The following is a 26,920-nucleotide window of genomic DNA, read 5'->3' on the forward strand; positions in this document are numbered from 1 at the left end:
ACCACCCTGACTTGGAAATACATCACTGTTCCTTCACTGTCAAAATCCTGGAAGTCCCTCCCTAAAGAGGGCATTGTGGGTCTATCTACAGCATGTGGACTGCAGCGGTTCAAGAAGGCAGCTCTGCTATTAGTTGACTGCTGAATGGACCTCTCTAACTTCAAATAATATTCATCTTGCTTTGCGGACCTCCTGTGCAGCCATAACTTTGTATGCCTTATTCTGTCTAAGCACCCTATGATCTGTATGTCCGTGTTTGCTGGGATCTGCCTGTATGCGTTTCACTGTACTTAGATTCATGTGACTACGATTAATCAAATCACCATCATACAACCACTGATGCTCAAATCCCAGGAACAATTTTGTTTTTAAATCGTACGTCAACATACCATCACCTCCTGTGAAGGCTTCACAAGAGTAGGAATGATATAAATAGAATCCAGCGAGAGACTTCCTGTCTTCCCATTGTGTTCATTCTCTCCTTGAATCCAGCCACTGTCCTCAGCGATCTCCTTATCTCTCATCAACTTTATCAAATCACCCTTCTCATACTTGAGGAGTATAGGATCTTCTGGAATGGCAGAGGGAGTGGCAAATTAAACATTGCAATGGAGGCTCAGCCTATTATACACTTATAGTGATATCATACAGACTGTAATAGTGAAACAAGTAGACAATAAAGACTGTGCTAGAGGCTGATTTACACTGTAGAGATTAAGTTATACATAGAAATTATAATACAGACTGATTTAGATTATAGAGACTGTAATGAATATTAAATTGGATTACAAAGGTTATTATATAATAGAGACTGATTTAGATTATAGAGACTATAATGGACATGGAGTCTTACTCTGACACAGGAGAAGTTAGTTATTTGGTGAGTATCTGTATGTAAGTTTTAAAACAATATAGCAACTGGTGGAAAGGTTAATGAAATGTATAAAGACCTAACTAAATGTGAAATTAAATATAATACTGAACACATGAGGATCGCAGGACAGTTAATGCGTCACAGCTGCAGTGTGTGGGATTTTCTGGATGCCAGTTTGACCAAAGCAAACACATCTGCAGCCAGTGTTTGAAGTTCAAGCAACTTTGACTCAGAGTTCAGGAGCTGGAGGAGGAACTACGGGTGCTGTGATGCATCAGGGAGGGCGAACATGAGCAGAATTCGTTGGAGAAGGTGGTCTCACGCCTCTTGAGGTCGGGTCATCTGATTTGGTCAGTGTGGTTGGACTGAGGAGTGAGTATGGGTGTGAGTGAGGCAGGTAAGGGGAGGGCTTGGGTTGGGGCAGGGGGGGGGTGGTGGTGGCGGCCAGAGACCGGAGTTCAGCAGCATCAGCCTTTGTTCATTCCTTCAGAGCCTCACAAATGCAAATGGCAACCAGGACGGGCTGGGCCTGTGCTGTGCGAGACACGTGGTGCGACTATCAACTCCAGAAAATAGGTTTTCCGTTCATTCATTTTCTTTTAAACCCCAAGTGATGGCTGTCCTGACCCGCTGTCGCCCTGGGGGGACTGGGGAAGCAGGACGGGCTGTCCTAGAGGTGGTCGGAAGGGGTGTCAGGGCTGACTGAGAGTGAGAGGGGGTGTGCTGCCTTAGAGTGGCCGGAAGGTGGGAGGGACAGGGGGTGCTTGCTGGTTTGCTGGGGGTCTGTATTTTATGCACTTTTTAAAACATAATTGGACTGTCTTACGTACATGTCATTGTTACTAATTTGTGACTGAAAGTGGGATTTGAGCTTTGTCCTCATTTCCCTGAAAACCGGTCGAAGGGTAGAGTTTGGGGCCTGGTTTTGCTGCTCCACTCCCCTGTCAAATTGCTGTTTCTTTGTATCCAGCTGTTGATGTTAACTGTTTTTTTGTAAACTGTGTATTGTTTAACAAAATTTTTAAAAACCCCAAGCAGGAGAAGAATGGGCTCACAGTGGGCAAAAAGGCGTTTTGAGGGATAATGGGGAAAAGTTATTGCCTGAGGCTACCTGACTGTAGGAAGCTGAGAGAGGAGAACACACATGAACAGTGGCTTCTTGTACCTTGCCTGGGACTGCCGTGTAACGCAATCGCGTATTCCGACCTCCTCTTCAGACCGTTCAGAAACAAGACAATCAGGTCAGCTATTTCAGTCGCACAGCTGGTGCTCAGCGTGTACTCCTGGCCTTGCAAGGTGCTCACTGCCACACTCTGGCCGTACAGATTCGGAGCCCTGTCACAGGACAGCGGACAGAGTAAATGCAAAACACCAAAGGACAATCTGGATCGATAGCAGACAAAACCGGTTACCACTCAGCCCGTGATCTGATTGAATGGGACGGAACAGGCTCAAGGGGCTGAGCGGCCTACACCTGCTCCTAATTGCGATGATCGGATGTTCAGTCGATAAGCAGGAATTTCTCAACCAACGCTCACTCCGCTAAGTAAATCCCCAGACGTTCCTTCCACCTGGTTTCCAGCCTGGATCCTGGTCAGCCAAACCAACCCATCTTGGCACCACGTTTGCCAGTCTTACCAACCTGTCCTCAATTTCTACTTCCATCCCCATTAATCTCTGTATCCGTGCAGCCAGCACCCCTCGGACTCTGACCTCTGCCTTGCCCACCACCACGTGTCACGATGTACACATCCATCTCACCATCGTTTCAGTCCTCCCAATCGAGTTTCCAAAAACAAACCCCCATCTGCAGGAAATCCACCACTGGCTTCTTCAGCAGGGTCTTGATGGCTCTCAGACCCTCTGTTCTGCCTCCAGGGCTAAACCGGCTCTTTTAAACATTAACATTATTTTGTGGGATATGGTCATCGTTGAACTTGTCACCCATATGCCCTTGAACTGAGTGGCTTGTTCGGACCATTTCAGAGAGCAGTTAAGAATCAACATTGCTGTGGGTCTGGAGTCACGTGTAGGCCAGACCAGATTTCTTTCCCTAAGAGAAATTACATGGGTTTTGTTGACATTTGGCAATGGTTTCATGGTCATCATGAAATCTTTAATTCTAGATTTGTATTGAATTCAAATTCAACGATCTGCCATGCTGAGATTTGGATCTGGGTACCCGGAACATCACTTGGGATTAGTAATCCAGCGATAGTCCCACTGCTGCTGAGTGACAATAATGGTCACCATCATATTAGCTTTCAATCCCATATCTAATGGAGCTGAAATTTCACCAGATGCCAAGGAGGGATTTGAACCCTTATTCTCAGAGGCTTAGTCTGGGCCTTGGGATTACCGAGTGACATGACCACAACAGCACCATCTCGCCAATGGCTTCAGCAGGGGATTGAAAGGAGTGATTGCTTAGGGATTCCAGGATTTGGGAGTTTGAGGATTGGAGATGTTGCCGATCAGAGTGGAGCGCTGGGCGCGGTGGAGAGGGGTTGAACCAGGAGGAGGCAATGCAACCTCGGGATGTTGACCTTCACAGTGATTGGGTGGACGGAAGCAGGCAGGACGCACAACACCCACTGACCCCACACCTACCTGTTGGTGTTTATTCCAGTAATTTCGGCGTAAGACCATTTCAAAAGGATTTTCTCGCTCTTGTCCACCAAGCTGATGCCAACACTGTTCACTGTCAGAAATACCAGCTGGTTTTTTGGTAGGCTAGGCCCTGCAAGACAGCAAGAGTCACTGGTGAAGCTGCCCATGACTGCAGAGAGTCCAGCTATAACTCAACCCTCCCTCCTGGAGACAGGAGGCAGCCCTCTGCTACCTTCAATTTCGCCAGCCTGCAATATTCCTTATTTTCTCCATAGCTAACACGCCATAGAACAACTCCAGTAACCTCTCCACCCTCGCACCCCGTCCCGTCGGCGTCCCCACTTGCTTTGTGTGGGCCTCAATGGTGAAACCAAGCAGTGTTGATTGACCGTGGGGGCCATCAGAATTCAGTTTGGTGCTCTCCTGATTAAATATCATCAGAGTTGGTGATTCAGGGCAGAAACATCGGAGCACTCTTTATTCCGAACTGCCCATGTGTGCACCATCCATCACCATCACAAACACAGCACAACATACAACATGCAGCTGCACACACACACAGACACACGCACACTCATATGCACACATGCAGACACACACATATGCACACATGCAGACACACACATATGCACACATGCAGGCACACGTATGCACACATACAGAGAAACGTGCATGCACACAAGCACAGGCGCACATGGACACAGAAACACACACACACACACGGACACAGACACACACACACAGACACACACACACACACAGATATACACACACACACAGACACAGACACATGGACACTCACACACACACACACATAGACACACACACAGACACAGACACACACACATATACACAGACACACAGAGAAAGACATACGCATTCAGGCAGAAACACACACACACCTGTAGAAACTCACTTGCAGTCAGTACCTGAAAATACAACAGCTTTAAAAAACCTGGAGAACATGTGAGGCCATTTCACCCGAGAAAAGTCGACGAGCTGTTCTTTCAGCTTGAGAGCATTGGTCTTCTCACGGACAAACAAATCCTTGAAGGAAACACACAGACCGATAAAGATTGAGTGAGACGCTCTTAAAGGGACAGAAATCTAGCAGGTTATCAGGCAGAGAACAGCATGTTCCTTTAGTTGTTCATATCAGGCAGAGGACATAATTACCCAACCAACAATATTACGGTGCCTCTAGTGGGCTGTAATTCGGTCACTTTGTTCCGTTAAAGACAGAAAGAGTTGGGTTCTTTGTGGACAGGTCTGTGCCCAGAGATGGAACGCACAGTCTCCACTGGTATCCTCGAAGTAGTTAGGCCAAGGTGAGCTGGACAGAGGCATCCTCTCCCATTTTAAGATTGTATCCCTCCTTTAGTTACCCTGGTTTTGATGAATGTATAATCTCTGGTGAAGAGTGTTCCTGATTTCATGAACCGGGTTGACGTAGCAATTAGCTGGTAGCTTTGTTTATTTAAAAAAAAGGGTGAATTCACCACTGGAGACCTGGGCTGGAGGGTGTTACATGCAGAGTCCCTTAGAAACGCACATTGTAGTGATTTACAGGCTCCCAGGCAAATGCTGGATGCCCGGATCATTTATGTACCAGTTGTCAGGTGATTGCATCCTTCTCTCACTGCCCTTTCACTTGCACTCCAACCGCATGCTCCTGACCTTTGGTCACAGAGAGACAGGTCCTCATAGACCCGGCCAAAGTAACCATCAACAGGTCCAAGCAGCAGGGCTCGGGAGGGGATTGTAATTCCCAACTGCGTGCTCCTCTTTCACAACTACGTCAGCACCCGAGTGTCCTTAGACAGGGAGCACACCGCTAGCCTTCAGGACAGGTGGGTACATCAGGGGGTTTCCTCCTCCCATGAGATTTTGACCTTCTATTTCTCCCATTAGGTCACTGATAATTTGGTTTATTTTATGAAAAAAAGGGTGGAGCTGCGTTCTTCAGCATTCAGGAGCTGGCTCCTAGATAAGAAAAGGATCCTGCAGGGGCATGTGGAAGCTGATGTTTGTGTTAAACTATAGACTTGTAATAAAACCCTTGTAAATCCTGAACACCTTTGGCTGCCGAATACAGCACAAGGTCTGAGAAGCAAGGATTGTTGGCTTTTATCCGAGAGGTAGCTGCAAAGGTCGCGCCTGCGTTTACTACGATGTGCCAACGTTGCCCAGATTCCCGACTGGTCCTGTTTGACAAAAGAATTAGAGTATTTGTTTGAAGATGCAAGTAGCAGGGTAGATAAATTGACCCAATCGATGCAGGATCATCGGATAGGGAAAGGTTGATTCACAGCAGATGAGACTGTATCACGTCGGGGTGCTGTGTTAGAACGGATAGAGCGAACAGAAAGCCGAGTGGAGGGATGGATGGGGAAATTCCGAGTTTGTACACGGATCAGTTCTCTAGCCTCAGCTATTTGTCATCGATATTAATGACCAAGTTTACTGAAGATGCAAACCTGAATGGGAATGTAAGCTGTGAGGAGGACACAAAGAGACTCCAAAGAGATTTAAGCAGGCAAAGTAAGTGGATATCAAAGTGGCAGATGATCTATAATGTGGGGAAGTGTGAAGTCATCACTTTGGTTGTAAGAATTGAAAAACAGAAGATTTTTTAAAAAGGCAGGAAACATATCACTGAGGTTCTGAGGGACGTGGGTGTACTCGAACAAGGAACACAGAGTTAGCTATTAGATATAGCAAGCAAGTAGGAAGACCAATTGCATTCTGTCCTTTATTGCAAGAGATTAGAGTGTAGGAATAAATAGGTCTTGGTACAATTTTTCAGGACTTGGTTGAGACCACACCTGCAACAGTGTACACAGTTTTGGCTTCCATGTTTAAGGTTATACCTGCACTGGAGGCTATAGAGTAAAGGTTCACCAGATTGATTTCTGGGATGAGGGGATTCTCTTATGGTGCGGGGTTGACTAAATTGGGCCTGTGCTGATCTCATTAAGATTCTGATCATAGGTTTCTGGAAGGGGTTTGACATGGATCAAATGAAGGTCCACTCCCTGTCATACCAAGCCCTCAACTACCACCGTTCCACCTGGACAGGAGCAGTCAGCTGACCTGTCACATGTGCCCACTCCTAAAACGGATCAAATATTATTAAACAGATTCCCTGGGCCTCATCCTGATTGGACGACACATCTTTAAAAAACATTTGGATGAACACTTGAAATATCGCCACATTCAAGATTATTGGACAAAGCGCAGGAAATTGGGATTAGCGCAACTTCAGTGGTAGTTATTGTCGGTGCAGACTTGATGGGCCAAAGGGCCTTTTCTGTGCTCTATGACTGTGATTCTGAAGGTTTTATGGTTTAATTATTTGTGGAGCACTTTGAAGCTCAGCTGGGGTGCTACTTGACTGAAACGGCACCTTTTTGCCTCTTGGCTGGAGCCTGCCATTTCCCGAGTGAAAGGGTCAGCAGGGAGGAATGGGTGTGACCTTTGACCTGGCCATGAAGAGGGCTTGACCTTTCGGTCTCCCCACCTCCCCTGGCCAGGGACAGTGCTGAGGATATGAGCACTGACTTCCAACTGCTCATCAAGACAGCAGCAGTCAATCAGATGGGATTACTCTTGTCTGCGATCTGTAACATTAGCTGTTAAGCAATCCCCCTGTCGTTTCTCTTGACTTCACTCCCAGAATTAAATCTCTTTAGGCAATGGACTGGCTCACGTACCTGGACCTTTTCTGTGATCAGCTGGGACCACTCCTCTGGGGATTTGGCCTTGAGGTGATTTTCAGAGATACAGCCATGGACAACTTCCAGAGCTTTCTCAGGGTCAAATTTTACTCCAAACTTCACGCAGTAATGTTTCGCAGCAATTTCCACCAGCTCTTCCTCCTGTTGGATTTATAGGGACAGCATATTACCCCATTTGACAAATACCCTGCTCTGAACAGAGCATGCTCAACCCAAAACAGCCTGACCATATGACATCATTCCCATGTTCCCCAGACTTCAGGACTGCGTTTCTCAAATTTCAGGACTGCGTTTCCCAAATTTCAGGACTGCGTTTCTCAAACTTCAGGACTGCGTTTCCCAAACCTCAGGACCGCGTTTCCCAGACTTTGGGTCTGTGTTTCCCAAACATAAAGACCCCAGTTCCCAAAGGTCAAGACTCCATTTCCCAGGTTTCTGAAGTCAAATCTAGCCAAAGAGGCAAGTAGTGGCTAGGAAAGGTTCCCATTCTGGATCACTGTTCAGTGATCTCCTTTGGAATGGGCTTGGTTGTGATGGCCTCCACAGTGGAATATCTCGCAGACACTCACAGCCCCATAGGACCACAAATGAAGCAGCCCCCTCTGTATCTCAGCAAGAGTGAGAAATATGATGGGAGTGAGGACGGAGAAAGGAAATTCTGAGAAGAATTTGTCTCCAACACGGGTAGAGTGAGCAGGAAACTTCAAACAGAAAGACCAAAATAAGAAGAAATAACAAGACGTTGAATAGCCCCCCTACCCCATCTCAGTAGGAAACCATCTCCTCTAGATTTGTTGGTATTTTATCATTCCAGAATATACAAAAAAATGTCTCCTCTGCATTGGGCAGATAGGATGCCAACTTGCAGAATGTTTCAGAGAACACCTCTGGGACACACACACCCATCGCCCTGTGGCTGAACACTTCAAACCCCCCCTCCCACTCTGCCAAGGACATGCAAGTCCTGGGCCACCTCCACCACCAAATCCGAGCCACCTGATTCCTGGAGGAAGAACACCTCATCTTCTTGGGACCCTCCAACCACATGGAATCAAGGTCTCTTTCACAGTTTCCTCAACCCCCTTCCCCCAACTTATCCCAGACCCAACTCTCCAACTCAGTACCGCTCTCTTGAACGGTCCTACCTTTCCATCTTCTTTCCCATCTATCCGCTCCATCCTCCATTCCAACCTATCACCATCACCACCACCCCCTTCATCCACCTATCGCCTTCCCAGATAACTTCCCCCCAGCCCGACCACCCCCTCCCATTTCCCTCTCAGCCAGCTTGGGCCCCCCCCCAACACTCGTGATGAAAAGCTCGAAACATCAACTCTCCTGCTCCTCGGATGCTGCCTGACCGACTGTGCTTTTCCAACACCACACCTTTTGACTATGAAAGTTACAACTTGAGAACAGCCATTAAACACCCCTGCACTGCAGGTAAAGAAAGGTAAAAGACGGACTCTGAATTACTGCCAGCCAAACACAGTGGGAAGAAGCTTAGGCAAATCAAATCCAATGAAGCCAAGAATTTCAAACTCAACTGCTCAACTAGCATTGGTACCATCCAAAGTAGTGACCTCAATCTTGTACTATTATCTCTTCACAAACTACTCAAAGACTGATCCATATATATTTTTCTGACTTTAGTTACTTCTTGTTCCTAATCGATGTAAATGTGTGTTCCATTACTACACAGTCTTGGGCTTTGTATCTAATAAACTCACTCTTCTGTTAATTCGAGAAAGCCTGGTTAAATAAAGCATAATGTCATTTGTGTCTGGGAGACTGGTATCCACAAAGACGGGGATACTTTTCAAAACTGGAATTAGGGGTACTGGGTTGGGGGGCAAACTCTCTACTGGTTACATTCACAGCAGACACATAGGAAGATGGCTGTGGTTGTTGGAGGTCAGTCATCTCAGCTCCAGGACATCTCTGCAGGAGTCCCTCAGGGGAGTGTCCTGGGCCCAACCTTCTTCATCAATGACCTTCCCTCCACCACAAGGTCAGAAGTAGGGATGTTCACCAATGATTGTACAATGTTCAGCATCATTCATGCCTCCTCAGATACTGAAGCAGCCCATATTCTGATGCAACAAGACCTGGACAATATCCAGGCTTGGGCTGACAAGTGGCAAGTCATATTCACGCTGCACAAATACCATCACTGATAAGAGACAATCTAACCATTGCCTCTTGACATTCACTGCTGTTACCATCACTGAATCTCCTACAATTAACATTCTGGGGGTTACCATTGACCAGAAACCCCACTGGACTCACCGTATAAACACAGTAGCCACAACACGGTGGCACAGTGGTTAGCACTGCTGCCTCACAGCGCCAGAGACCCGGGTTCAATTCCCGACTCAGGCGACTGACTGTGTGGAGTTTGCACATTCTCCCTGTGTCTGCGTGGGTTTCCTCCGGGTGCTCCGGTTTCCTCCCACAGTCCAAAGATGTGCAGGTCAGGTGAATTGGCCATGCTAAATTGCCCGTAGTGTTAGGTAAGGGGTAAATGTAGGGGTATGGGTGGATTGCGCTTCGGCGGGTCGGACTTGTTGGGCCGAAGGGCCTGTTTCCACACTGTAAGTAATCTAATCTAATCTAAACAGCAGGTCATAGGCTGGAAATCCTGCAGCAGGTAACTCACCTCCTGACTCCCCAAAGCCTCTCTATCATCCACCAGGCACAGGTCAGGATGGATACAGCTCCAACAACGCTCAAGAAGCTTTACACCATTCAGGACAAAGTAACTTGATTGATTGGCACCACATCCACATGCATCCATTCCCTCTACCACCAACACTCAGTAGCAGCAAGGTGTGCTATCTACAAGATACATGACAGAATTCACCAAAATCCTCAGACAGCGCCTTCCAAACCCAAGCCCACTTCTATCTAAAAGGACAAGGGCACACCACTCCCTGAAGGTTCCCCTCCAAGCCACTCCCCACCCTGACTTGAAAACCTCCCACCATTCCTTCACTGTTGCTGGGTCAAACTCCCTCCCTGATGGCATTGTGGGTCAACCCAGAGCAGGTGGACTGCCTTGGTTCAAGAAGGCAGCTCACCACCACCTTCTCAAGGGGCAACTAGGGTCGATCAGTAAATGCTGGCCCAGCTAGTGGCGCGCACATCCCATGAATGAATAAAAACGTGAACCAACTGAAGGGTGCGGGTAAAAAAAGGAGGCCAGTATATATCTCCTCACTGGGAGCTCACCCGGGGACTGGGCATAACAATAACTACTTGCTAATCAGGTCCCACTGGATTCCCTACCTTCTCACAGCGATATTCCCCGCTTCGGAATCCTCGGATGATCTGCTGGTAGATGAGATCTGTGCTGATGCGGTCCTCGCTGCTGTCGTGCCAAGGTGTGAAGATCTCTTTTCGGTAAAGGAGGCGGAATGGTGTATGGCGTTCCTGCCCCCCTTGCCCCTTCACATACTGCTCACACTGGGAGATGGCATCCAGCACATGATCATTGCCACTCCCAAGAGAGGATAGCTAGGAAAGGATTGGAGAGAGGTGAGAGCTGGACACCCATCACGGCTAGACCGCGTAGGGTGAATCGAATCGGCTGAAGACTGGTGTCTGAGATGCTGGGGACCCCTTGGGGAGGCTGAGATGGATCATCCACTCGGTACTGCTGGCTGGAGATTGCTGTGAATGCTTCAGCCTTATCTGTTGCACTATTGTGTTGGGCTCTTCCATCATTGAGGATGGGGATTTCTGTGGAGACCCTCCTCCCAGTGTCCACTATTACTTGCCTCAGTGATAGTGAAAGTGCCACATACGATCATGGAGGGTATTTTTGATGTGAAGGCAGGACTTTGTCTCCACAAGGACTGTGCACTGGTCACCTCACTAGTACTGTCAAGGACAGATGCATCTGCAGCCAGCAGATTGGTAAAGACGAGGTCAAGTGCGGATTTCCCTCTTGTTGGCTCCCTCACCACCTACCGTAGACCCACCCGGTTTAGCAGCTATGTCCTTTAGGATCTGACCAGCTTGAGCAGTAGTGCTGCTGAAATCCCCCACCTCGAGTATATTCTGTGCCCTTGTCACCCTCACTGCTTCCTTCTCATGTTGTTCAGCATGGAGGAGTCCTGAATCATCAGCCGAAGGGCTGGAAGGGATGTGATTATCTCCCAGTCCTGCGGTGCTCATCCATCGGACTCACATAAGCGCGCGCACACAAACACACACAGACTCACAGGCACTCGCAAACACTCAAACTCATCAGCACATACACACAGAGCTGCACATACAGAGACAGACACATACTCACACACAGACATAAGTACAGATACACACAGCAATACAGACACACACAGGTACAGAGACACCCACTATGCGTGTATTTGCATGATACAGAGAGACGCACACACATACACAGATACAAAGTCACACTCATGCACACCCACACAGCAATAGACACACCTACACCCACACAGATAAAAACACATATGTACGCACACACAGTCATACAAACAGAAATGTACACGTAACTACATAGACACACATGCACACAGATGTAGATACACACTTACATGCACACAGGTACATACACAGGTAGATACACACTTACATGTACACACAGCCTCTCTCACACACTCAGAGGTACACCCACACACATGGACAACACAAAACCAAACTCTGCGGTAACTTACAGAGTCATACAGTGCTATGTAAATGGAGAACCCAAAGGTGTCCTTGAGTTGGATCTTGCCTGCGACTGTTTTGCAAAGTTCATTGGCTGTAGTCGCTGAATCGATGGAGATTGAACAGCTCAATCTACTCATCAGGGTCACCGTTACTTTGATGGGACCTTTTTGTTTAGTGGCCTGTGGGAAAGTGAAAAAGAACAGTCTGCAACCTCACACATCACCACGTTCCCCCTCCCCCCAACTGACCCCTGAACCCCCCCCCCCACACTCATCCCCCCTCAGATTGACCCCCACACTGAATCCTCCTCAGACTGACCCCCCCCACACTGACCCCTGATCCCACCTCACACCAATCCCCCCCCACTGACCCCACCCCCAAAACAACCTACCCCCTCACACTGACCATCACTCAGACTAACCTCTGACCTCTTTCCACACCAATCTGCTCCCTCAGACTGACCCCTGACCCCATCACACTGAGCCTTCCTCACACTGATCCCTCAGACTGACCTCCTGATCACATTCACACCAAACTCCCCTCACACCGACCATTCCCACACTGACACCTGACCCCTGACCTCCTTACACCAACTCACCCCACACTAAACAATCCCCCGCACCCCACCCCCATGGCACTGACCTCAGCTCCAATGAACATGCCCCACCCCAGCTGCTGAAACCTCTAATCCAAAGAGATGCCGCCCCGCTCCAGGTTGGGGTATGGTGATTTATTGAGGCAGTGGTGTGGCCAATCCTGGAGGAGAATCTCACTGGGCAGACTGATGGGTGCTGTTCATCCAATCCCCTCTCAGCACAGGCCTCTGTCATGTGATCATCACCCATGTCAACTGACTGCTTCCAGGCGTGAGGATGAGCATTTTAATCCCCCCGGGACCTCCTGGTGTGTCTGTCCCCTAACCAGGTGCCTACAGCTACCTCTCCCCATCTGTGGAGACCCCATTTGCCCTCAGCATCTCGGTCCACTGTATAAAGCCCAATGTCGCAGCTCAGGCTCGGGCGAAGGAAGTGAAGGAGTCTCGCTGAACTTGACATTCACTACCTCCTCTGCTCACTTATGGTGTTTTCCTGCCCTGTGTCCATACCTCCAGCTCCAAGTAACTCGGTGGTTTTCTCCGAGCTCCATTTGCAATGGTACGTCGCAGACGTTCAGCACAGTACATGACGTATCCCTCTGGCCCATCGCGAATGAAATTACGCAAATACTGATAAAATAAACACAAATCAAATACAAACATTCTTCTTAGGCACAGGAAACATTCTGCATATAAAGTGGGCGGCACGTTGGCCCAGTGGTCAGCACTGCTGCCTCACAGCGCCAGAGACCTGGGTTCAATTCCCGCCTCAGGTGACTGTGGAGTTTGCACATTCTCCCCGTGTCTGTGTGGGTTTGCTCCGGTTTCCTCCCACAGTCCAAAGATGTGCAGGTCAGGTGAATTGGCCATGCTAAATTGCCCGTAGTGTTAGGTAAGGGGTAAATGTAGGGGTATGGGTGGGTTGCGCTTCGGCAGGGCGGTGTGGACTTGATGGGCCGAAGGGCCTGTTTCCACACTGTAAGTAATCTAATCTAATCTAAAGTATGATTTATCTGGTTAGCATGCAAAATAATACTTTTCACTGTACCTCAATACATGTGAAAATAATAGACCAAACATGCTGCCTCCTAGTTAACAAATATCCCAAGTCCACTCCACCTAACCTGGTTAAAAATCACACAACACCAGGTTATAGTCCAACAGGTTTAATTGGAAGCACTAGCTTTCGGAGCGCTGCTCCTTCATCACTCACCCAACCACCTGATGAAGGAGCGTCGCTCCGAAAGCTAGTGCTTCCAATTAAACCTGTTGGACTATAACCTGGTGTTGTGAGATTTTTAACTTTGTCCACCCCAGTCCAACACCAGTATCTCCAAATCATGGCCACCTAACCTGCACATCTTTGGACTGTGGAAGGAAACCGGAGCACCCGGAGGAAACCCACGCAGGCAGTTGGCCAAAGGGGGAATCGAACCTGAGTCCCCGGTACTGTGAGGCAGCTGTGCTAACCACCGAGCCACCATGGCTGATAGATAAGGAGGGGTGTCCGAAATCTCCGAGGGACAGACCTGCAAAGTTGTCGGTCCATCAGAAGGGAATGGGGGAATCTGGGCTTGGCGTTTGCAATGAGCACGGAACTGTGCCAAGGCCAGGAAAAAAGCTGAGGAATTGGCAGACTTTCCAATCCAAGTTGGGATTGGCATCTCAAAGCAGCACCAGTTCAGGTTGGGCTTCAGTCTGCTCCCTGCTTTGTCTGACAGGACAACGGTGAAGAAAGCACCAGTTAGGAACAAACATAAAATTCCCGTGGCTACAAACGTTGACCATCGTCCAAGTTGGGAAGGGACTCAAAAACGAAAGGGATATGCTGCTGCCTTTTCTTCCAAGTCAGTTTATATGACATATTGGCAGTAGGAACAAATTCCACTCACCCATCTCAAATAAAACTGCCAAAGGTTCAATCAGCCAATTCCCCAGAAGGGGCTGCCCACAGACAAATGGCAAATCAATTCCCAATTCCTATTTCACAAACTAGCCTCCTGCACGACAAGGGGGAGGTATTGGCCTGAGGGCAAAGCAGCGGTGCCCCACATGAAACTAAATGTAGAGAGCAAACACGGGACAGGGAACACAGTGAAACTAACCTTTATAAACCCATCAGTGGGTGGAAAGCAGCCAACGCAAAGACACAGCAGAATCCATCCTCTGGCTTTAACGTTCGATTTGGGGCAGGCAGTCAGCTGCTTACAGATTTGACAGTAAATCTCATCCCTGCAGCAAAAACAATCAGAATTACAAAACAGAGGGGAATAGGTCCAAGGGATCAGTTCAGAGAGAGAGAGAGAGAGAGAGACAGAGACAGCGGTGACACATTCCTGGCATCCAATGCTCTTTCAGTTGCCTGCTGACACAATGGCGACATGGGCACAATGGCGTCGTGATCTGGGGACAGGTCTTACTCCCGGGAGCCCTCCCTGTTGGCACCCACTTCAGCCCAACACAACAATTCAGTGGGAGATTAGCACGAAAATCAAACCGTGACTGGGGCGAAGACAGGAGGAGCACTGTCACAGTCGTGGGAGCTGGACTCCGGACGTTTTCCCCTCAGAGGAAACCCTCCCGACGATTTCAATGATCAGGAGAACGCAGAGAGACAATATAAAATACAGGGTACCATTCCCGGGGGGGGGAGGGTGCGCGTGGGGGGGCTGTTGTAGTGAAATGGTAGTGCCCCAATCTCTGAGCCAGGTGGTCTGGGTTCATCTGCTCCAGGAAGCTGTGAAAAATAACCAGCATTCTAGAGGGAGTGCAGGCACAGAGAGACTGGGGAGGATATCTATAATCCCTTGCAGGGCAGTTTGAGAAAGTAGTGAATAAGATAAGTGGGAGGTTAGCTTTATAAACAGAGGTATGGAGCACAAAATCAAGGACAGGCTGGTAAACATTTCTAAGATGCTGTTGTGGCTACAGTGGGACGGTTATGCCCAAGGGGTGGCATGGTAGCTCAGTGGTTAGCACTGCTACCTCACAGCACCAGAGACCTGGGTTCGATTCCATCCACGGCCAACTGTCTGTGTGGAGTTTGCATATTTGCCCCATGTCTGTGTGGGTTTCCTCCCACAGTCCAAGGTGCCCAGGTTAGGTGGATTAGCTTTGCTAAATTACCTGTAGTGTCCAGGGATGTGCAAACTAGGTGGATTAGTCATGGGAAATGCAGGGATAGGGTCGGGGGTTTAGTCTGGGTGGAATGATCTTCAGAGCATTGGTGTGAGCTCAGTGGGCCGAATGGCCTGCTTCCACACAAGGGTTTCTAATCCTAGGCACCATACCACGGGAAGGAGTTTGGAGGGGGTGCAGAAAACGCTTCTGGTGAGGAGAGACTTTATTTATGATGGGGAGATTGGATCAGCTGAGGCTGTTCACCTCAGACAAGGTCGAGGGAAGATTTCCTGGAGAAATTCAAAACAATGAGGTGTCTGCACAAAGCAGATAGAAAGGAACCATTTCTGTTCGTAGAGAAGCTGAGAATCAGAGAACCTCAATCTAAAATCAAATCAACCAAGGGCAACATTCACCACAGCATGTTTACGCAGACTGCAGTAAGGATCTGGAAGGGGCTACCTGACAGTGAGTTGGAGGGAGGTCAGGGGTGGCACTGTGGCTCAGTGGTCAGCACTGCTGCCTCACAGTACAATGGACTCAGGTTCAATCCCAGCCTCGGGAGACTGTCTGCGTGGTGTTTGCACATTCTCCCCGTGTCTGCGTGGGTTTCCTGCGGATGCTCCGGTTTCCCCCCACAATCCAAGATGTGCAGGTTAGGTGAATTGGCCATGCTAAATTGCCTGTAGTGTCCAGGCTGTGTAGGTTAAGGGCATTACTCAGGGGTAAATGTAGAGTAGAAGGTCTGGGTCGGTTTGGACCTGTTGGGCCGAATGGCCTGTTTCCACACTATAGAGATTCTATGATTCTAAGATTCAATCGCGATTTTCCAAAGATATTTGGGTAAAGCTTAACAATGCAAGGCCCACAGGAAAAAGGGCAGGCGAGTGGAATTAGCTTCATAATTTGTCCATAGAGATGGCACAAGTGCAATAGAACAATTGACGTCCTTCCATGCTCCAGCTATTCCCAAACGTTGCTATTTAGAGACACAAAAACCATCTTGCACTCATCAGGACGAGGTTGCAAGAAACCCAAGTTAGAAAGGAACACCAATTTACACAGCATGAGTCGAAGACTCTGATTGGTTGGATTGTGGTTGTCTCAGAGATGCAGCAGGAATCGTTAAATATCGGTCTTGGTGAACTGATGAAACTCAGGCCATGGAGGTAGCCTCTGATTGGTTAAGGTATTGCCATGGGACATAGAGTGAGGATTAGAAATCTCCGTAACCCGCTCCTCAATGAAAAAGATATCTGATTAGATTAGATTACAGTGTGGAAACAGGCCCTTCGGCCCAACAAGTCCACACCGACCCGCCGAAGCGAAACCCACCCATACCCCTACATTTACCCCTTACCTAACACTACGGGCAATTTAGTATGGCCAATTCACCTGACCCTGCACATCTTTGGACTGTGGGAGGAAACCCACGCAGACACGGGAAGAATGTGCAAACTCCACACAGTCAGTCGCCTGAGGCGCAAGTCTTCAGTACTATTAACTGGAATGTAGTCAGGGCCAGTAACCTTTGCAGCTTCCAGTGTCTCCAATCATTCCTTGATATCACATGGAGTGATTGGAATTGGTTGAAGATTGATATCTGTGGTGCTGGGGAGGCCGAGATGGATCAGCATTTCTGGCTGAAGATTGCTGCAAATGTTTTAGCTTTATCTTTTCGCACTGATGTGCTGGGCTCTTCCATTAACGGTGAGGATATTTGTGGAGGCTCTTCCTTCAGTGAGTTGTTTAATTGCCCACCACCATTCATGACTGGTTGCGAGCAACGTCCTCCAGATTGTACATCACTGTGCCACCCACCTCTGCTGGGTCTGTCCTGCCGGAGGGACAGGACATGCCCAGGGATGGTGAGGGTGGTGTCTGCGACATTGTCAGTAAGGTATGAACCCATGAGTATGACTATGTCAGGCTGATGCTCGACTAGTCTGCGAGACAGTCCTCCCAATTTTGGCACGAGCCCCCACATGTTAGTGAGGAGGATTTTGCAGGGTCAACAGAGCTGTTTTTGCTGTTGGCATTTCCGGTGCCCAGGTCAATGCTAAGTGGTGCCACTATTGTGGGTCAAGTCTTAAATGTAGGCCTTCTCTAAGGGGCATTACCAAACCAGCTTGTAAGAATCATCAATGGATTCATGGTCACCATTAGACTAGCTTTCAATTCCAGAATTATTAATTGATTTTAAATTCCATCGGGTGCAGTAGTGGGATTTGAACCATGTGGTCCCTAGACCATTAGGCTGTACCCCTGGATTACCAATCAAGGGGACGTTGCCACTACAGCACTGCCACAGCCTTCCCTCAAATGGATTTGAGTTCACATCCCTCGATGGTCGCCCTCAGAAATAAACCTCAGGTATTGCTGAAAATTCTGACCATGCCCTGCCTATTCCATCTCACAAATAACACTGGGACAGGGACCAGGAGTGAAATACCTGCGTCACACATCGAGCGGGAATTACCTGATGTTAGGTCGGGCAATGGCATTGCCAATGATGAAATGAAGTTTCTCCAGGTTTGACATCGGTCTATCTGTGATGGCGCTTTCACCTGGATAAGTGTCCTGTCCATGATCCTGTGGAAGCTGTGGTATTAACCAAAGGGACCAGGTTAGCCAGAGAGCTTTGAAACACCGTTCCCAGCATCACGAAACAATCAGCTGACTTGGAAATATATCGCCATTCCTTCAGTGTCGCTGGGTCAAAAATCCTAGGAGTCCCTCCCTCAGGGTATTGTGGGTCGCACGGGCTGCAGTGGGTCAGGCAGGCAGCTCACCATCACCGTCTCAAGGGACAATGAGTGATGAGCCTCACCAGATCCCGGGATTGAACATTTGAAAGTTGACTGAGTCCAAGAAGTGGAAGATCTTATCACTGTGAACAAGTAGAGTTTAGTCAGTGTAACATCTCCGGAGCTATATTCTGAAGAGAGGGCTGTTCAGGTTTGCAAACAGCTCTGTGCGACCTGAGAAAGGTCAGTCAACTGTGCCAGGAGTTGCCATCTCCACAGTCCCCTTGCTGCCACCTCCAGGATGGGGCGTGGGTGGGGGGAGGGGCGGTGGGTGTTGAGGAGGGAGGAGGCAATTGGCTAAACCTGTCGTCTGGGAAACTGATGAAAGAAAATACCATTTTGAGAACCAGTGGGGTACAAATTTAACAGTAGGGCCTCTCTTCATATCACTGACCAATACCATCACCAGCCACCCACACCACCCCCCACCCCCCCCCCCCCCCCACACACACACACACACACACAGAGTCACTCTCACACAGACACACTCACATAGACACACACACTCACATAGACACAGACACAGACACATGCACACTCATACACACACACAGGCACATTCACATAGACACAGACACACACACAGACAGACACACAGACACTCACATACAGACACACTCACAGACACATTCACACACACACAGACACTCACACTCACACACACATACACACTCACATAGACACAGACACACACACTCACACAGACACACTGACATACACACACACATACACAGACACACACACAGACACAGACACACACAGACACACTCATGCTCAAGTAGCTGGAGGCTCTTGAGATGGCAATTATGGGCTAGGATGGAATTCATTGCCCAGGAGTCAGGGTGAATTCAGCTGATTTTGGGACAGGCTGCAAGGTGGGAAAATGGATGTGGGAGGAGGGGGGAGTCAGTCACTGTCAAGAGGGTGGGGGTGGGAGGGAGGCGCTGGCATCAGCAGAGAGGAAGCTAAATGTCCTGCCCGAGGAATTGGGAGTGATGAGGAGCAAGCTCCTATTCCATGAGGAATGCTGTAATCGAACCTTGGGAGGCTACTTCAATAACGGTGACCCTCAACCATCCTCCCCTGACTGCTCCTGCCTGTCATCTGAATAGTCAGGGAATCACAACTTTGTTACAGCACAGGGTGGGGCCATTCAACCCATCTTATCTGTGCTGGGCTATTTGAATGGGCACTTTGCCTATTGCCAATCCCCCGCCTTCTCCCCATAATTCTGCACGTCCCTCCTTTCCATACAGCTCACATGGAGTCCTAGCCCATCATTATGGGTGACTAAGAGATTAGCACTTGGATAAAGACAGGGACTGTTGTTCCAGAGATGAACGTGCATCAGAAACATCTACAAATAGCAACAACAAGAAATGCGACCTCCCTCTGTTTGTTGCTGAGGCTCTGAGGGGTGGTGGGCCTCTTGCTGGGATATTTGTATCATCGATAGTCATAGGTGAGGTGCCAGAAGACTGGAGGTTGGGTAACGTGGTGCCACTGTTTAAGAAGGGTGGTAAGGACAAGCCGGGTAACTATAGACTGGTGAGTCTGACATTGGTGATGGGCAAGTTGTTGGAGAGAATCCTGAGGGAGAGGATGTACATGTATTTGGAAAGACAAGGACTGATTAGAGATAGGTCAACATGGCTAAGTGCGTGGGAAATCATGTCTCACAAACTTGATTGAGTTTTTTGAAGAAGTAACAAAGAGGATTGATGAGGGCAGAGCAGTAGATGTGATCTATATGGACTTCAGTAAGGCGTTCGACAAGGTTCCCCATGGGAGACTGGTTAGCAAGGTTAGATCTCATGGAATACAGGGAGAACTAGCCATTTGGATACAGAACTGGCTCAAAGATAGAATTCAGAGGATGGTGGTGGAGGGTTGTTTTTCAGACTGGAGGCCTGTGACCAGTGGAGTGCCACAAGGATCGGTGCTGGGTCCTCTACTTTTTGTCATTTACATAAATGATTTGGATGCGAGCATAAGAGGTACAGTTAGTAAGTGTGCAGATGACACCAAAATTGGAGGTGCAGTGGATAGCAAAGAGGGTTACTTCAGATTACAACAGGATCTGGACCAGATGGGCCAATGGGCTGAGAAGTGGCAGATGGAGTTTAATTCAGATAAATGCGAGGTGCTGCATTTTGGGAAAGCAAATCTTAGCAGGACTTATACAATTAATGGTAAGGTGCTAGGGAGTGTTGCTGAACAATGAGACCTTGGAGTGTAGGTTCATAGCTCCTTGAAAGTGGAGTCGCAGGTAGATAGGATAGTGAAGAAGGCATTTGGTATGCTTTCCTTTATTGGTCAGAGTATTGAGTACAGGAGTTGGGAGGTCATGTTGCGGCTGGACAGGACATTGGTTAGGCTACTGTTGGAATATTGCATGCAATTCTGGTCTCCTTCCTATCGGAAAGATGTTCTGAAACTTGAAAGGGTTCAGAAAAGATTTACAAGGATGTTGCCAGGGTAGGAGGATTTGAGCTATAGAGAGATGCTGAACAAGCTGGGCTGCTTTCCCTGGAGCGTCGGAGGATGAGGGGTGACCTTATAGAGGTTTATAAAATCATGAGGGGCATGGATAGGATAAATAGGAAAAGTCTTTTCCCTGGGGTGGGGGAGTCCAGAACTAGAGGGCATAGGTTTAGGGTGAGAGGGGAAAGATATAAAAGAGACCTCAGGGACAACTTTTTCACACAGAGGGTGGTACGTGTATGGAATGAGCTGCCAGAGGAAGTGGTGGAGGCTGGTACAATTGAAACATTTAAAAGGTATCTGGATGGGTATATGAATAGGAAGGGTTTGGAGGGATATGGGCCAGTTGCTGGCAGGTGGGACTAGATTAGGTTGGGATATCTGGTCGGAATGGACGGGTTGGACCGAAGGGTCTGTTTCCATGCTGTACATCTCTATGGCTCTATGATCTCCAGAATTCCAGGAGATCTCTCCAGGTTGGAATCACCTGCCAGCACAGGCAGAAAGAACTTCCATAACATTCCACTGAGGAAAGCAGTGGCAGGAGATATGGGTTAACGCTGGCATGGTGGGAATATCAGTCAATGCGTCTTCCAGACTAATGCTCGCAGGTTCAAATACAGACAGAGACAAAGCCTATCTGTCTCTGTCTGTATTTGGTGATGGTGATAGTATAACCATATACTTGTAAAAATGTCACAAATGTCCTTCAGGGAAGGAAACTGCCAGCCTTACCAGGTCTGGCCGGTATGTGACTCCAGATCCACAGCAACAGGATTGTCTCATAACTGCCCTCTGGGCAATTCGGGATGGGCTATTAATGTTGGCCTGGTGATGTCTACATCCCTTGTATGAATAAAACAACATTTGAAAGAGCATGTTTCAGTACCACGCTGCAGTACCAGTCTAAACTACCCTGGATTATATCCTCAATGAGATGATCAGTGGTTATTATCGCTAGCATTGGTTAACACAAGGATACCACTGTAATCAAAAAGATAAGGATGGCTGGCTGATTTGAGGAATGAGTATGTTCCTCGTGTACAAACTCTGTGCAATATAGCTCAGTATCACAGGTAACAGGAACAACAGCACGCCCTTACCTAAAAAGTTACTGGTTCACTATACCTGACCCACAGGCTGATGCATGTCCAAGAGCTTCTTAGACCTTTTATTGTGGGAGTCATGTATCTGAGTCATGATGGAGTCATTGTGTGTCCTATTGTCCTGAGTAAATGTCTTGGGTTCTTGGAGAACACCCATGAACCTCAGAATAATAATCCAGACCGCCAAGGAAGCCTAGGATGGACACATTTCATACATTAGGAAGAAAATGGACCTGTGAGTACATCCATTAAAAGAAAATGTTTTACATGTCATTTATTCTCCAACTCTCTCCCATCAATCAATGAACATTCCTGCCTTCACTCTTTCCAATGGATAGTCAACCAATACCCTAATGGTATCCAGTTTAGACCATAAAACCATCAGATATAGGAGCAGAATTAGGCTATTCGGCCCATCATGTCTGCTCTGCCATTCCATCCTGGTTGATATGTTTCTCAACCCCGTTTTCTAGCCTTCTTCCCATAACCCTTGATCGATTTACCAATCAAGAGTCTACCTACCTCTGTCTGCAATGCACCCAATGGCCTCCTCAGCTTTCCGTGGCAATGAGTTTCACAGATTCACCATTCTCTGGCTGAAGGAATTCTTCCTTATCTCAGTACTAAAGGATTATTCCTTCATTCGGAAGTTGTGCCCTCGGGTCCTAGTCTCTCCTACCAGTGGAAACATAGCCTCCGTGTCCAATCTATCCAAGCCTCTCAGCATTCTGTAAGTTTCAATCAGAGACCCTCCTTCCTCCTAAACTCCTTGGATACAGACCCTGAGTCTTCAACTGTTCCTCATACGTCAAGACCTTCAGCCCCAGGACTCCGCCAACACCAGCACATCCTTCCTTAGATAAGCGCACAAAACCACGCATAATATTCCAAATGCAGTCTGAACAGAGCCTGATACAGCCTTAATAGTACATCTCTACTCTTGTCTTCTAGCTGTCTTGAACTGAATGTTAATATTGCACTTGTCTTCCTAACTGCCAAGTGAACCTGCATGTTCACCTTAAAAGAATCCTGACCTAGGACTCTCAAACCCCTTTCTTCTTCAGAAAATAGTCTATGCCTCTATTCTTCCTACCAAACTGCTAACCTCACACTTTTCCCGGTCTGTATTCTAGCTGCCACTTCTTTGCCCACTCTCCTAGTGTCCAAGTCCTTCTACAGCCTCCCTGCTTCCTCAACATGACATGTCCCTCCACCTTCATCCAGATCCGGTTAATGGATAATATGAATAGTCGTGGTCCCAATATGGACTCATGCAGAACTCCACTAGTCACGAGCTGCCATTCTGAAAAAAGATCCACATTCTCTGCCTTCTGCCAGTCAGCCAATCCTCTATCCATCCCTTAGCACCATGGACTCTCATCTCATTTAGAACCCTTTCATGTGGAGCCTTATCAAAGGCCTTCGAAAAATCCAAATAGATCATGTCCACTGACACTAATTTGTCTAACTTGTTTGTTACCTCCTCAAAGAATTCTAACAGATTTGTCAAGCAAGACATCCCCTCGATGAAGCCATGTTGACTCAGCCCTGCTTTCCAAAGCATTTCCTAGTACTCCACAATCTGATCATTAATAATGGCTCTAAAATCTTACCAACAACCGAGGTCAGGCTGATCGGCCTGTCAGTATTGACTTTATTAAACCATTTTCTAACAATGCAAGATTTCAATGAATTGTGTTCAATCTGGATAGCTTTCACTCTCACAACTTTCTCGTTTATAACAGGGCTCCTGAATAAGCTACAAAGTAGTCCTGTGAGCGAACGTATTGCAAAATGTTGTGATTCACTCTTTTAACAGTGTACCAATGGGCCAACTTCTCAGAGGGAAGAGTTCATTTACCGCAGTATCAACTTCATCGTCATGGTAGAGCAGGGGATGCTGGAGAGCTCTCTGGATGTGAGTGTGTGTCGCAGAGCCCTGGAAATATGTGGCAGCGTATTTTGGGAAGGTGTACTGGGCAAGGTCATCTTCTTCATCAGACTCCGAGGATACAGAGATATCATCCAAATCAAACTCCTCCAGTTTCTCCTGTCTCACTTCCAAGTCCTGAAAAGTACCGCAAAATAATCAAAATATTAGGAAGGAGAATGAGATTTCAGTCATGCCAGCATCGATACAGTGTTCCCAGTGAGACAGACAGAGATTACAGTGAGACAGAGGTGGGTACTGCAGATGTTGGATATCAGAGTCAAGATTAGAGTGGTGCTGGAGAAGCATGGCAGGTCAGGCAGCATCTGAGGAGCAGGAAAAATCGATGTTTCGGGCAAAAGCCCTTCATCAGGAATTACAGTGAGACAGACAGAGGTTCTAGAGATCACAGTGATACAGACAGAGATCACAGTGAAAAGAGATCCCAGAGATTCCAGCACAAAAGAGATATTCCAGTGATGCAGACAAAGATCCGAGAGTCACAAAGAGAGAACCCAATGATACAGATATCCCAGTGATAAAATGTTTTGAACGATTCAGTGTACCAAGTGATATAGACAAAGAGCACAGCATCAAAGAGAACTCTGAAACTCAAGTGAAGAGCTAAATGATACATAGAGAGATCCCATACAGTCTGAGAACCCTGAAGTCCCCGCACACATAATCCCAAGTGATAAACATAGATGCCCTGGTTAAACAGATATTATTGCCAGTGTTATGGACAGTGTTCCCAGCGATATAAACTGTTCCCAGTGAAACAGACAGTGTTCCCAGTCATATAGACAGTGTTCGTGGTGACACAGAGAATGTTCCCAGTGATAGAGACAGTGTTCCTGGTGATACAGAGAGTGTTCCCAGTGATATAGACAGTGTTCCTGGTGATACAGAGAGTGTTCACAGTGATATAGATAGTGTTCGTGGTGATACAGAGAGTGTCCCAGTGATATAGACAGCGTTGCTGGTGATACAGAGAGTGTCCCCAGTGATATAGACAGTGTTTGTGGTGATATAGAGAGTGCCCCCAGTGATATAGACCGTGATCGTGGCGATACAGAGAGTGTCCCCAGTGTTATAGACAGTGTTCCTGGTGATACAGAGAGTGTTCCCAGTGATATAGACAATGATCCTGGTGATACAGAGAGTGTGCACAGTGATATAGACAGTGTTTGTGGTGACACAGAGAGTGTTCCCAGTGATACAGACAGTGTTCGTGGTGATACACAGAGTGTTCCCAGTGATATAGACAGTGTTCGTGGTGACACAGAGAGTGTTCCCAGTGATATAGACAGTGCTCCTGGTGATACACAGAGTGTTCCCAGTGATATAGACAGTGTTCCTGGTGATACAGAGAGCGTGCACAGTGATATAGACAGTGTTCGTGGTGAAACAGAGAGTGTTCCCAGTGATACAGACAGTGTTCGTGGTGATACAGAGAGTGTTCCCAGTGATATAGACAGTGTTCGTGGTGATACAGAGAGTGTTCCCAGTGATATAGACAGTGTTCCTGGTGACACAGAGAGTGTTCACAGTGATGTGGACAGTGTTCGTGGTGATACAGAGAGTGTCCCCAGTGATATAGACAGCATTGCTGGTGATACAGAGAGTGTTCCCAGTGATATAGACAGTGTTCGTGGTGATACAGAGAGTGCCCCCAGTGATATAGACAGTGTTCGTGGTGATACAGAGAGTGTCCCCAGTGATATAGACCGTGATCGGGGCGATACAGAGAGTGTTCCCAGTGATACAGACAGTGTTCCTGGTGATACAGAGAGTGTTCCCAGTGATATAGACAGTGTTCCTGGTGATACAGAGAGTGTTCCCAGTGATATAGACATTGTTCCTGGTGATACAGAGAGTGTTCCCAGTGATATAGACAGTGTTCCTGATGATACAGAGTGTTCCCAGTGATATAGACCGTGATCGTGGCGAAACAGAGAGTGTCCCCAGTGTTATAGACAGTGTTCCTGGTGATACAGACAGTGTTCACAGTGATATAGACAGTGTTCCTGGTGATACAGAGAGTGTTCCCAGTGATATAGGCAGTGTTCCTGGTGATACAGAGAGTGTGCACAGTGATATAGACAGTGTTCATGGTGACACAGAGAGTGTTCCCAGTGATATAGACAGTGTTCGTGGTGATACAGAGAGTGTTCCCAGTGATATAGACAGTGATCATGGTGACACAGAGAGTGTTCCCAGTGATATAGACAGTGTTCCTGGTGATACAGAGAGTGTTACCAGTGACATAGACAGTGTTCCTGGTGATACAGAGAATGTGCACAGTGATATAGACAGTGTTCATGGTGACACAGAGAGTGTTCCCAGTGATATAGACAGTGTTCGTGGTGATACAGAGAGTGTTCCCAGTGATATAGACAGTGTTCGTGGTGATACAGAGAGTGTTCCCAGTGATATAGACAGTGTTCCTGGTGATACACAGAGTGTTCCCAGTGATATAGACAGTGTTCGTGGTGATACAGAGAGTGTTCCCAGTGATATAGACAGTGTTCGTGGTAACACAGAGAGTGTTCCCAGTAATATAGACAGTGCTCCTGGTGATACAGAGAGTGTTCCCAGTGATATAGACAGTGTTCATGGTGACACAGAGAGTGTTCCCAGTGATATAGACAGTGTTCCTGGTGATACAGAGAGTGTTCCCAGTGATATAGACAGTGTTCCTGGTGATACAGAGAATGTGCACAGTGATATAGACAGTGTTCGTGGTGACACAGAGAGTGTTCCCAGTGATATAGATAGTGTTCGTGGTGATACAGAGAGTGTCCCCAGTGATATAGACAGCGTTGCTGGTGATACAGAGAGTGTTCCCAGTGATATAGACAGTGTTTGCGGTGATATAGAGAGTGCCCCCAGTGATATAGACAGTGTTCGTGGTGATACAGAGAGTGTCCCCAGTGATATAGACAGTGTTCTTGGTGATACAGAGAGTGTTCCCAGTGAT

The 26,920-nt window shown here is 47.7% G+C and overlaps 1 protein-coding gene across 1 annotated transcript in view; it reads right to left on the reverse strand.

The window, feature by feature from the left end:
* LOC122548117 (unconventional myosin-VIIa-like) overlaps nucleotides 1–26,920 on the reverse strand; it is a 563,326-nt gene that overhangs the window by 236,357 nt on the left and 300,049 nt on the right. Inside the window, exons 23-34 of the mRNA XM_087993862.1 lie at nucleotides 23,872–24,078; nucleotides 22,033–22,203; nucleotides 18,093–18,214; nucleotides 14,599–14,725; nucleotides 13,004–13,123; nucleotides 11,904–12,077; nucleotides 10,510–10,737; nucleotides 7,198–7,362; nucleotides 4,414–4,531; nucleotides 3,485–3,614; nucleotides 2,040–2,209; nucleotides 390–571 (exon numbers count right to left, since the gene is read on the reverse strand). Of these exons, the coding sequence (XP_087849988.1) occupies nucleotides 390–571; nucleotides 2,040–2,209; nucleotides 3,485–3,614; nucleotides 4,414–4,531; nucleotides 7,198–7,362; nucleotides 10,510–10,737; nucleotides 11,904–12,077; nucleotides 13,004–13,123; nucleotides 14,599–14,725; nucleotides 18,093–18,214; nucleotides 22,033–22,203; nucleotides 23,872–24,078 (1,914 nt within the window). The remainder of the gene's footprint in view (nucleotides 1–389; nucleotides 572–2,039; nucleotides 2,210–3,484; nucleotides 3,615–4,413; nucleotides 4,532–7,197; nucleotides 7,363–10,509; nucleotides 10,738–11,903; nucleotides 12,078–13,003; nucleotides 13,124–14,598; nucleotides 14,726–18,092; nucleotides 18,215–22,032; nucleotides 22,204–23,871; nucleotides 24,079–26,920) is intronic.

This window comes from Chiloscyllium plagiosum, unplaced genomic scaffold, assembly GCF_037043375.1.
Source record: "Chiloscyllium plagiosum isolate Xiang-an unplaced genomic scaffold, Cpla_swu_hap1 HiC_scaffold_13, whole genome shotgun sequence".
Taxonomy (NCBI): domain Eukaryota; kingdom Metazoa; phylum Chordata; class Chondrichthyes; order Orectolobiformes; family Hemiscylliidae; genus Chiloscyllium; species Chiloscyllium plagiosum.